Here is a 13717-nt window from a genome sequence, read left to right on the forward strand (position 1 = left end):
GGAGTTGTTCACGCACTGTTCCTGGCAGTTTAACCCCACAAATGCATAGTCTAACAATCTTGTGTGTCTGATCTAACAGTTTATAAAGCATGCAATGCAGTGTTTTATAACTGCGACAAGGCTGCAAAAAGATATATTTTAAAAAAAAAAATTTTCACAAAATAATAAAAAATATATGTATGTGTATATACAGTACACTGCTTAAAAAAATAAAGGGAACACTAAAATCCCACATCCTAGATATCACTGAATGAAATATTCCAGTTGTAAATCTTTATTCATTAAATAGTGGAATGTGTTGAGAACAATAAAACCTAAAAATGATCAACGATAATCACAACTAATATCCCAATGGAGGGTTTGGAGTTGGAATGATGCTCAAAATCAAAGTGAAAAATGAAGTTACAGGCTGATCCAACTTCAGTGGAAATGCCTCAAGACAAGGATATGATGCTCAGTAATGTGTGTGGCCTCCACGTGCCTGTATGACCTCCCTACAACGCCTGGGCATGCTTTTGATGAAGCGGTGGACGGTCTCCTGAGGGATCTCCTCCCAGTGGACTCACAAACTAAATATCAAACAAGGGAAATAATCATTTTTACAAAAGAAAAGAAAAAACCCCCATAAAAATGTATACTTTATTAAATTCCAAAAAATACCCAAATAGAACAATAGCCTTAGTAGTAGGTAGGTCAAAAATCAAAGCGGGAGATATACTCCCAGATAAGTCTATATAGCAGCAAACCTCAGTACGGTAAAACTAACCGAGTAAAGGCCCCGTCTCACATAGCGATTTACCAACGATCACGACCAGCGATACGACCTGGCCGTGATCGTTGGTAAGTCGTTGTGTGGTCGCTGGGGAGCTGTCACACAGACCGCTCTCCCCAGCGACCAACGATCAGGGGAACGACTTCGGCATCGTTGAAACTGTCTTCAACGATGCCGAAGTCCCCCTGCAGCACCGGGTAACCAGGGTAAACATCGGGTTACTAAGTGCAGGGCCGCGCTTAGTAACCCGATGTTTACCCTGGTTACCAAAAAAAACAAACAGTACATACTCACCATCTGATGTCCGTCAGGTCCCTTGCCGTCTGCTTCCCGCTCTGACTGAGTGCCGCCGTACAGTGAGAGCAGAGCGCAGCGGTGACGTCACTGCTGTGCTGTGCTCTCACCTTACGGCCGGATCTCAGTCAGAGCAGGAAGCAGACGGCAAGGGACCTGACGGACATCAGATGGTGAGTATGTACTGTTTGTTTTTTTTTACATTTAAGCTGGTAACCAGGGTAAACATCGGGTTACTAAGCGCGGCCCTGCGCTTAGTAACCCGATGTTTACCCTGGTTACCAGTGAAGACATCACTGGATCGGTGTCACACACACCGATTCAGCGATGTCAGCGGGACCTCAACGACCGAAAAAAGGTCCAGGCCATTCCGACACGACCAGCGATCTCACAGCAGGGGCCTGATCGCTGGTACGTGTCACACATAGCGAGATCGCTACTGAGGTCGCTGTTGCATCACAAAACTTGTGACTCAGCAGCGATCTCGCTAGAGATCTCGCTATGTGAGACGGGGGCTTAAGAAGCGAGCCTCAGTAAATAAACAGAGGTAAACCCACCCTCATGTAACAGTACCAATGATATACCAATGTTGACATGCACTTAGTTATATAGATGTGCGGATATAAATGAGGACTCCCTACAGACACAAGGTTAGCCCCTACAATAAAGAAAACCACATCATATAGTATTTTACTCATCTGTCAGATGTGCGTAGTTGTGGGTCCTAATAAAGTGACTCCCCATTCGGATCAAAACACAGCTCTCGACGCGTTTCCCCCAGAGTTGGGTTCATCAGGAGAGACGATAATGTGGCTGTATGAAGTTGTCCATAACAAGGCAGTTATTAGTTATCTATATAACTAAGTGCATGTCAACATTGGTATATCACTGGTACTGTTACATGAGGGTGGGTTTACCTCTGTTTATTTACTGAGGCTCGCTTCTTACTCGGTTAGTTTTACCGTACTGAGGTTTGCTGCTATATAGACTTATCTGGGAGTATATCTCCTGCTTTGATTTTTGACCTACCTACTACTAAGGCTATTGTTCTATTTGGGTATTTTTTGGAATTTAATAAAGTATACATTTTTATGGGGCTCTCCTCCCAGACCTGGACTAAAGCATCCGCCAACTCCTGGACAGTCTGTGGTGCAACGTGACGTTGGTGGATGGTGCGAGACATAATGTCCCAGATGTGTTCAATTGGATTCAGGTCTGGGGAACGGGCGGGCCAGTCCATAGCTTCAATGTCTTCATCTTGCAGGAACTGGCATTGTCCTGCATTAGGAGGAACCCAGGGCCCACTGCACCTGCATATGGTCTCACAAGGGGTCTGAGGATCTCATGTCGGTACCTAATGGCAGTCAGGCTACCTTTGGCGAGCACATGGAGGGCTGTGCGGCCCTCCAAAGAAATGCCACCCCACACCATTACTGACCCACTGCCAAACCGGTCAAGCTAAACGATGTTGTAGGTAGCAGGTTGCTCTCCACGGCGTCTCCAGACTCTGTCACATCTGTCACATGTGCTCAGTGTGAACCTGCTTTGATCTGTGAAGAGCACAGGGCGTCAGTGGTGAATTTGCCAATCCTGGTGTTCTGTGGCAAATGCCAAGCGTCCTGCATGGTGTTGGGCTGGGAGCTCAACCCCATCTGTGGACGTCGGGCGCTCAGACCATCCTTATGGAGTCGGTTTCTAACCGTTCGTGCAGACACATGCACATTTGTGGCCTGCTGGAGGTCATTTTGCAGGGTTCTGGCTCCTGTTCCTCCTTGCACAAAGGCGGAGGTAGCGGTCCTGCTGCTGGGTTGTTGCCCTCCTACGGCCCCCTCCACATCTCCTGGTGTACTGGCCTGTCTCCTGGTAGCGCCTCTGGACACTACGCTGACAGACACAGCAAACCTTGCCACAGCTCGCATTGATGTGCCATCCTGGATGAGCAGCACTATCTGAGCCACTTGTGTGGGTTGTAGAGTCCGTCTCATGCTACCACGAGTGTGAAAGCACAACCAACATTCAAAAGTGACCAAAACATCAGCCAGAAAGCATTGGTACTGAGATGTGGTCTGTGGTCCCCACCTGCAGAACCACTCCTTTATTGAGTGTGTCTTGATAATTGCCAATAATTTCCATCTGTTGTCTATTCCATTTGCACAACAGCATGTGAAATTGATTGTCACTCAGTGTTGCTTCCTAAGTTGGCAGTTTGATTTCACTGAAGTTTGATTTACTTGGAGTTATATTCTGTTGTTTAAGTGTTCCCTTTATTTAACTTCTTTGTTGTCCTTTCTCATTCTCGGGTCCTCTACCAGAGGCCTGGGAGTTTGAGGGTTCTGAGTCCCCACTCAGGTCTGTCATCTGTTAACGAAAATATAGAGGGCTTCCACGTTACTTGTAGAGCAAAGACTCTGGAAAAGCACTATGGCTCCTTGTCCCCCCCAAAAATTCAGCAAATTCTGCACTCCTAAATTCAAATGATGTCTTCACATCAAGTCAAATCATTACTACACCTTTAGATAAGTTCCCAAAGGGGTATAATTTCCTAAATGAGGGATTCTGCTCTTCTAGCACGTATGGGCTCTGTATGTGTAGTCCTCAAACTATTCTAAGAAAATCTGGGCTCCAGGAGGCAAATGGCGCTCCGTTAATCCTGAGTCTCTTTGTGTGACTAAGCAGACATATATGTGATATTTCTACATTCAGCAGAAATCGTGTGACAAATTTTGTGCTAAAACAAAATTTTGGTGGTAAAAATGTACCGTATTTTACGCTTTGTAAGACGCACTTTATTTCCCCCAAATTTGGGGGGGAAATGTGGGTGCGTCTAACAAAGCGGATATACCGCTTACCATTACAGGCTGGGATGAGGGGGTGTCCGCCGCTGCTACCGCCCGCCGCCGCTGTCGCCCGCCGCCGCTGTCACCCGCCGCCACTGCCGGGGTTGTCCGCTGCTGCCCCGGGTGATGCTGGAGGCTCCGGTGCTGCGGGGGGCTCTGGCGACATTTTGTGAAAGACCAGAGCCCCCCGGCAGTTCGTCCATGCGTTCTAGTATGACTAACTCCTGGAAAATGGCCGCCGGAATCTCGGGAGATGAGATTTCAGCACTGAGATCTCATCTCTCGAGATTCCGGCGGCCATTTTCCCGGAGTCAGTCATACAGGAACGCATGGACGAACTGCTGGGGGCTCTGGTCTTTCACAAAATGTTGCCAGAGCCCCCCGCAGCACCGGAGACAGCCCTGGAGACAGCCCTGCAGCACCAGAGCCCCCTGCAGCACCAGAGCCCCCTGCGGCACCAGAGCCCCCTGCAGCACCAGAGCCCCCTGCAGCACCAGAGCCCCCTGCAGCACCAGAGCCCCCTGCAGCACCAGAGCCCCCTGCAGCACCAGAGCCCCCTGCAGCACCCCTCATCCCAGCCTGCAGCACAGCAGCCCCCATGCAGCACCGAAGCCCCCCTGCAGACCCCATCATCCCAGCCTGCAGCAATGCTCCACGCCTGCCTCCAGCAACGACCCTGGGACCCTGATCCACCGCAGCCACAACCCCTGGTAAGCAATAAGACGCATGGATTATAAGAAGCCCCCTCAATTTATTAAAAAAAGTTTTTTCCTATTTTTCTCCTCAAAATTTGGGGTGCGTCTTATAATCCGGAGCGTCTTACAAAGCGAAAAATACGGTAATTATTTTTTCTTCACTTCCCAATGGTATAAAATTCAGTTACTCACCTGTGGTTTTGATATGATCACTGCCCCCCCCTAGATGAATTCATTGAGAGGTGTAGTTTGTAATATGGGGTCACTTTAAGGAGGTTCAGCTGTTATGGCACCTCAGAGGCTCTCCCAATGGGTCATCACATGTGCAATTCATGACAGATTGTGAATGAGGTTGTTTCTACTGAATGTGCATTGATTTATATAAACCCCCAATACATGGAATATTGGATTTCTGCAACAAATCTGCCAACATAGTTGTAGAGCGGATCCTCATCTTTAAGTTCAGGAGTGATATGGGAGAGAACGGATTGCTTTGCATATGATCTTCAGTAATATGAGAATTTCTTTCTGCCTTAGACATGACTACCTTGAAGGATGTGGACACTGTCAGCATCAGCATGAAGTTCTCCAGTGGAGCCATCGTGAACTTGGACATCAGTCAGCACTGCACCAAATCCTGTGATCAGAGACTAGAGGTAATGTCAACTATGGTTGCTGCAGGGAATATATGGCTGAATTAACCCCAAGAACCACAAAAACCAGCTCTGCCATACACAGCAATGTCTTCATGTCTGTTCTTAGCTAAGTCATTAAAAGCAAAGGGTGGATTTGAACTTCCATTATTTATACTAGTACCTCTGGAACTAGTATAGTATTACATTCTGTTGTGTTGTAAAATTACTGATCTCCTATTAAATACAAACCTGGCCGAAGGGCTCCTGTGTCTTCAAAATAGCATCTAATCTTCTCGGTACACTTGGACATATTTTTTGATAGAGCTCCGCAGGGAAGTTGTCCCAAACATCTTGGAAAACTAACCACAGATCTTCTGTGGATGTAGACTGGGGCAAATCCTTCTGTGTCTTCATGTATTCTCAGACAGACTCAATAATGTGGAGATCTGGTCCCTCTCGGGGGGGGCAATATCATTATTTCTGATACTCCTAAGGCCACGTGCACACGTTGCGGAAAGTGTTGTGGATTTTTCTGGACTGATTTTGGTAAATCCGCAGGTAAACCGCACTGCGGATTTACCGCAATTTTTTTGCGGATTCCACCTGCGGTTTTACACCTGCGGATTCCTATTTTGGAGCAGGTGTAAACCGCTGCGGAATCTGCACAAAGAATTGACATGCTGCGGAATAAACAGCGCTATTTTTCTCTGCGTTTTTTTTCCGCAGGATGTGCACTGCGGATTTTGTTTTCCATAGGTTTACATGGTACTGTAAACTCATGGAAAACTGCTGCGAATCTGCAGCGGCCAATCCGCAGCAAATTCGCAACATGTGCACATACCCTAAGGTTTTTTTTTACGCTGAAGATAGCTCTTAATGACAGTGGCTGTATGTTTGGGTTTTTTTCCTGCTGCAGAATAAATTTGGGGATGCCTCCCAAATGTATAAGTGTCTGCATGAATTTCTCAGCATTGAAAACACCATTAATCTTGATCAAATCCCCAACCAAATTTGCTGAAATTCAGTCCCAAACTTGCAAGGACCCTCCACCATGCTTTACTGCTTCCTGCAGACACTCATTATTGCACCGCACGCCAGCCCTTCGGTGAACAAGCTGCTGAAGGGCTGGATGTTTTCACTCATCAGTCCAGAGCAGCTGCTGCCACTTTTCTACACCAATGTTTTCATGTACATGTGAGTTATATGATCTTGTTTCCATGTGAAAGGTGTGGCTTTTAGGTTGCAATTCTTCCATGAAGACCATTACTGGTCAGTAGGGTTGAGCGACTTTTATTTTTATAGGATCGGGTCGGGTTTCACGAAACCCGACTTTCTCAAAAGTCGGGTCGAGTGAAATCGGCCGATCCTATAAAAAAGTCGGGGTCGGCCGAAACACGAAACCCAATGAAGTGCAATGGGATACTATGGTTCCCAGGGTCTGAAGGAGAGGAAACTCTCCTTCAGGCCCTGGGATCCATATTTAAGTGTAAAATAAAGAATCAAAATAAAAAATATTGATATACTCACCCTCGGACGAGCCCTGGTACTAACCGGCAGCCTTCCTTCCTAAGAATGAGCACGTGAATGACCTGCGGTGACGTCACGGCTTGTGATTGGTCGCGTGAGCGGTCACATGGGCGGCCGCGACCAATCACAAGCCGTGACGTCATCTAAGGCCCTTCACGCGCTCATTCTTAGGAAGGAAGGCTGCCGGAAAGAAGCCGAGGGTGAGTATATTCCTATTAGGTATAGGTATATACTCACCCTCGGACGCGCCCTGCTTCTTTCCGGCAGCCTTCCTTCTTAAGAATGAGCGCGTGAAGGGCCTTAGATGACGTCACGGCTTGTGATTGGTCGCGGCCGCCCATGTGACCGCTCACGCGACCAATCACAAGCCGTGACGTAATTCTCAGGTCCTAAATTCCTAGAATGAGGAATTTAGGACCTGAGAATTACGTCACGGCTTGTGATTGGTCGCGTGGCGATCACATGAGCGGCACGCGACCAATCAGAAGCCGTGACGTCATGGAAGGCCCTAAATGCGCTCATTTTAAGCAAAGAAGGCTGCCGGTTACCAGCGGCGATGTCCAGGGGCCTCCGGAGAGGTGAGTATATCAATATTTTTTATTTTAATTCTTTATTTTACACTTAAATGTGGATTCCGATACCGATTTCCGATATCGCAAACATATCGGAACTCGGTATCGGAATTCCGATACCAGATTCAGAAGATCGCCGACCTCATGGCCGACCCCACACAGGGCTCGGGTCGGGTTTCATGAAACCCGACTTTGCCAAAAGTCGGCGACTTCTGAAAATGGCCGACCCGTTTCGCTCAACCCTACTGGTCAGTCTTCACTGAACAGTAGATGGGCGTAGCGGGGTCACACTGGTTTCTGCCAATTTTGAGCTTATGGCACTGCTGGTCGTCTTCCGATTTCAAAGACAAGTACGCTTTATGTGTCTTTCATCTGCTTCATTAAGTGCCAACCACCGCACTGCGGTCCGCAACATTTTTCTGTGCTCCTTCAAAAACATCTTAAATGGCACATCTTCATCCCTCAGTCTGCTCCGAAGCCTTTGCATTGGAGAGACCGTTCTGATGCACTATAACTACCTTGTATCAGTCTTTCTATGGTGTATAACCTGTGACATGGCACAGTCTTCCACAATTTCACTTTTGTAGCAGAGTTTGGCTGTTCCTCACCCAGTTTTAAGCTTCCTTACACCGCTATTTCAGTTTGAATGTGTTCATTTACATATGAAAATTGAAAATAGTGATTGTTCGATTGTTACTTTTTTGCATTTTTTCCACTTCTGCCTAAAACTTTTGAGAAGTACTGTATATTTTTCATTTTATAGTTATTTATTAATTCATTAACCCCTTAGTAAATGTAGTCGTAGCTATATGCCTGCGCTATGGCAGATGAGCTGAGTTATACTGCCGACATCTGCCTGTAACAGCAGCTACCCTTAAAATACCATAATCTTGCTAACCGATGACTCCATGGCTCGCATCTTGGTGCTCCTGCGAAGCCCAACCATTATTTGCACTACAGTTGTGTGAAAAAGTGTTTGCCCCCTTCCTGATTTCCTATTCTTTTGCATGTTTGTCACACTTAAATGTTTCAGATTAGACAAAGATAACACAAGTAACTACAAAATGCAATTTTTAAATGAAATTCTTTATTATTAAGGGAAAAAGAAATCCAATCCTACAGGGCCCCATGTGAAATAGTGATTGCCCCCCACCCTTTAAAATATAAATTACGTGTGGTTTATCACATCGTTGGGAAACTGCGTTCAAATTCCCTAGCCACACCCTGGCCTGATTCACAGGCCAACAAAAAACAACTTTTTTTATGTTTCTTTGATGAAAATAGGCAAATATTACTAATTTTGGGTCGAGAAACTCAAATATACCCACAGAATTGTTTAATTAGCTCTCGTTTTTTAGATACACGCCATGGAAGTATGTGCTGTAGGTAGCGAGAAGAATTCATTACAAGAGTATAAATTGCACAGTACAGTACACATATTTAGTATCGCCGCGTCCGTAACGACCCAACCTATAAAACTGTCCCACTAGTTAACCCCTTCAGTAAACACCGTAAGAAAAAAAAAAAAAAAACGAGGCAAAAAACAACGCTTTATTACCATACCGCCGAACAAAAAGTGGAATAACACGCGATCAAAAAGATGGATATAAATAACCATGGTACCGCTGAAAACGTCATCTTGTCCCGCAAAAAACAAGCCGCCATACAGCATCATCAGCAAAAAAATAAAAAAGTTATAGTCCTCAGAATAAAGCGATGCCAAAATAATTATTTTTTCTATAAAATAGTTTTTATCGTATAAAAGCGCCAAAACATTAAAAAATGATATAAATGAGGTATCGCTGTAATCGTACTGACCCGACGAATAAAACTGCTTTATCAATTTTACCAAACGCAGAACGGTATAAAGAAATTCATGAATAGCTGGTTTTTGGTTATTCTGCCTCACAAAAAACGGAATAAAAAGTGATAAAAAATGGTCACGTGTCCGAAAATGTTACCAATAAAAACGTCAACTCGTCCCGCAAAAAACAAGACCTCACATGACTCTGTGGACCAAAATGTGGAAAAATTATAGGTCTCAAAATGCCACGTATATAAGTGCCACGTATTTAAGTGCCACGTATAAGTGCCACGTATTTAAGTGCCACGTATAAGCAAAGTAATGATGGTAAGCAGTCTTCACAAGTGGAGTAATTGGTCTTCTTTGGTTGGCAAATGTCACATAACCACACACGTAACAAAAATTGTTAACAATATTTGCACATTTACGAGGCATTTTCAAAGTGTAAATTCTCTCCACAAAATTACTGCAACAAGAGAAAGAGACTTCAATTAGTACAAACTATGCAGACACAATTTATAAAATGGCTGACATTGGTTCAACAGGTCTGTAATCAGGTTTACCAATACACATTTGTTGAAAATTCAAAATTTCCCTATTTTCCTGCATAATAATCTTAAATGACCTGTATCTCAGCAACAAGAGCTAATAATGATTTTTAAGTAACATATTCGTTTTTAGGATGCTAAAATTATTACAAACCAGCTATTTTCATTTCAGAAACATTTTCACTGTTGGCCAGTGTAACAGCCACATCTGTCCTCAATCAAGAAATCACTTAAATAGGATCTGCCTGACAAAGTGAAGTAGACCAAAATATTCTCAAAAGCTAGACATTATGCTGCTATCCAAAGAAATTCTGGAACAATTGAGAAACAAAGTACCGTATATACTCGAGTATAAGCCGAGATTTTCAGCCCACTTTTTTGGGCTGAAAGTGACCCTCTCGACTTATACTCGAGTCATTGTCAGCGGAGGGGGGATGGAGTGGCGCGGTGATATACTCACCTGCTCCCGGCTCGGTCCGTGGCAGCATCTCACTGTCAGATGGTCTCCGGGAGCCGGCGGCATCTTCCTGTGTTCAGCTGTCACATGCCGCTCATTAAAGTAATGAATATGCGTCCATATTCATTACTTTAATGAGCGGTACCACGTGACCGCTGAACATAGGAAGATGCCGCCGGTTCCCCGGAGACCATCTGACAGACGCTGCCATGGATGGCGCCGGGAGCAGGTGAGTATGACGGGGAGGTGAGCAGTGTGCGATAGTCACCTTTCTCGTTCCACCGCTGCGGGCTGCTCTGTCTTCCGTCCTCTGGCTGTGACTGTTCAGGTCAGAGGGCGCGATGACGCGATTAGTGTGCGCACCGCCCTCTGCCTGAACAGTCATGGCAGAGGATGGAAGACAGAGCAGCAGGAAGGTGACTATCGCAAGTGCCGGGGGCCTGAGCGAAGAGAGGTGAGTATTTGATTTTTTTTTAATTTTAATCGCAGCAACAGCAAATGGGGCAAATGTGTGGAGCATTGTATGGTGCCACAATATATGGAGCATTGTATGGTGGCACAATATATGGAGCATTGTATGGTGGCACAATATATGGAGCATTGTATGGTGCCACAATATATGGAGCATTGTATGGTGCCACAATATATGGAGCATTGTATGGTGCCATAATATATGGAGCATTGTATGGTGCCACAATATAGGGAGCATTGTATGGTGCCACAATTTATGGAGCATTGTATGGGGCCACAATATATGGAGCATTGTATGGGGCCACAATATATGGAGCATCGTATGGTGCCACAATGTATGGAGCATTGTATGGTGCCACAATGTATGGAGCATTGTATGGTGCCACAATGTATGGAGCATTGTATGGTGCCACAATGTATGGAGCATCGAATGGGGCCACAATGTATGGAGAATCTTATGGAGCCACAATGTATGGAGCATCTTATGGGGCATAATGTGTGGAGTATCTCTTGGGGTATAATGTGTGGAGCACCTTATGGGACCATGAACCTTTATGCAGCATTATATGGGGTGTATTTTAATATGGAGCATTATATGGGGTGTATTTTGTATGGAGCATCTTATGGGGCCCATCATGAACTGTATGGAGCATTATATGGGGCGTATTTTGTATGGAGCATCTTATAGGGCCCATCATGAACTGTATGGAGCATTATATGGGGCTCCTGATTCAATATGGATATTCAAAAACACTTAACCTACTGATGTCTCAATTAATTTTACTTTTATTGGTATCTATTTTTATTTTTGACATTTACCGGTAGCTGCTGCATTTTCCACCCTAGGCTTATACTCGAGTCAATAAGTTTTCCCAGTTTTGTGTGGCAAAATTAGGAGGGTCGGCTTATACTCGGGTCGGCTTATACTCGAGTATATACGGTAATTGAGATCTATCAGTCTGGAAAAGGTTATAAAGCCATTTCTAAAGCTTTGGGACTCCCGTGAACCACAGTGAGAGCCATTATCCATAAATGGTGAAAACATGGAACAGTGGTGAACCTTCCCAGTAGTGGCCGGTGACCAAAATTACCCCTAGAGCGCAGCGACAACTCATCAAAGAGGTCATAAATGACCCCACAACAACATCTAAAGAACTGATAGGCTAAGAAGGTCCTATAAGTTATATGGGAGTAAAATAGAACATATAGCCAACTGATAAACCCCCATGTAGAAAAATTACACTTTATTGAGAATTTAACATGATCAAATACAAACATAAAACCAAGATTATAAAGAGAATCTGCTGCAAAATATGTCGCTGGTAAGCATATAATGATTTATATTATGGAAGCGTTCACTAGATTTCACATCAGATGCATATAGGACAATAAGTCCATATGGAGAAATGTGCTGTTATATTAATAAGACGTCTCCGGAGAAGCACATATTACCCGTAGATATCTCTGTCTCCTATTCATGAAACAGCAATACATAGCACAGTGTCTCCACCTAGTGGAGTCAGATGAGAATCATACATATATATATATATATATATATATATATATATATATATATATATATATATATATATATATATATATATTCTATATATGCAGATTCTCCTATTTTTTGTGACTGTCATTATGACTCTCATCTGATATTAGATAGAGATATGTAATATGTGTTTCCTGAGATGTCTTATTATAATAGCAGCACATTTCTCCATATGGACTTCTTGTTCTGTATGTATCTGATAAGTCTAGTGAACGTTTCTATAATAAACTATTATATAGCAACATACTTTGCAGTAGATTCTCTTTTTAATCTTGGTTTTATGTTTGTATTTGATCAATAAAGTGTAATTTTTTTAATTTTTCTACATGGGAGTTTTTCTGTCAGCTACAACATCCAAAGAACTGCAGTCTTCTCTTGCCTCAGTTAAGGTCAGTGTTCATGACTCCAACATAAGAAAGAGACTGGGCAAAAATCACCTCTGATCAATAAGAACATGAAGGCTCATCTCAGTTTTGCCAGAAAACATTTTAATGATCCCCAAGTCTTTTGGGCAAATACTCTGTGGACTAATGAGACAAAAGTTAAAGTATGTACGTATGTGTATGTCACATTACATCTGGCGTACAAGTAACACAGCATTTCAGAATAGGAACATCATACCAACAGTAAAATATGGTGGGTGGTAGTGTGATGCTCTGGGGCTGTTTTACTGCTTTAGGACCTGGAAGACTTGCTGCGATAAATGGAACCATGACTTCTGCTGTCTACCAAATAATCCTGAAGGAGAATGTCCGGCTATGTGTTTCTGACCTCAAGCTGAAGCGCACTTGGGTTATGCAGCAGGACAATGATCCAAAACACACCAGCAAGTACACCTCTGAATGGCTTAAGAAAAGCAAAATTTAAGATCTTGGAGTGGCCTAGTCAAAGTCCTGACCTTAATGTCATGGAGATGCTGTGGCATGACCTTAAAAAGGTGATTCATGCTGGGAAACCCTCCAGTGTGACTGACTTACAACAATTCTGCAAAGCTGAGTGGGCAAAAATTCCTCCAGAGCCTTGTAAAAGACTCATTGCCAGTTATCACAAATGCTTGATTGCAGTTGTTGCTGCTAAGGGAGACTCAACCAGTTATTAGGTTTAGAGGGCAATCACTTTTTCACACAAGACCCTGTAGGTTTGGATTTTTTTTTACCTTAATAAAGACCTTGATTTATAAACTGTATTTTGTGTTACTTGTGTTATTTTTGTCTAATATTGAAATTTGTTTGGTAATCTGAAACATTTAAATGTCACAAACATGAGTAGGAAATTAGGAAGGAGGCAAACACTTTTTCACACAACTGAATGAGACAGTTAAGGCCCCGTCTCACATAGCGAGATCGCTAGCGAGATCGCTGCTGAGTCACAAGTTTTGTGACGCAACAGCGACCTCAGTAGCGATCTCGCTATGTGTGACACATACCAGCGATCAGGCCCCTGCTGTGAGATCGCTGGTCGTGTCGGAATGGCCTGGACCTTTTTTTGGTCGTTGAGGTCCCGCTGACATCGCTGAATCGGTGTGTGTGACACCGATCCAGCGATGTCTT

The 13717-nt window shown here is 44.1% G+C and overlaps 1 protein-coding gene across 3 annotated transcripts in view; it reads left to right on the top strand.

The window, feature by feature from the left end:
* Positions 1-13717, top strand: part of LOC143764627 (streptomycin biosynthesis protein StrI-like) — a 38598-nt gene that overhangs the window by 20175 nt on the left and 4706 nt on the right. For all 3 annotated transcript variants that reach the window (XM_077250411.1, XM_077250409.1, XM_077250410.1), the window contains one exon: positions 5136-5254. In XM_077250411.1, coding sequence (XP_077106526.1) covers positions 5136-5254 — 119 coding nt within the window. The remainder of the gene's footprint in view (positions 1-5135; positions 5255-13717) is intronic.

The sequence above is a fragment of the Ranitomeya variabilis genome, chromosome 4 (assembly GCF_051348905.1).
Source record: "Ranitomeya variabilis isolate aRanVar5 chromosome 4, aRanVar5.hap1, whole genome shotgun sequence".
Taxonomy (NCBI): Eukaryota; Metazoa; Chordata; class Amphibia; order Anura; family Dendrobatidae; genus Ranitomeya; species Ranitomeya variabilis.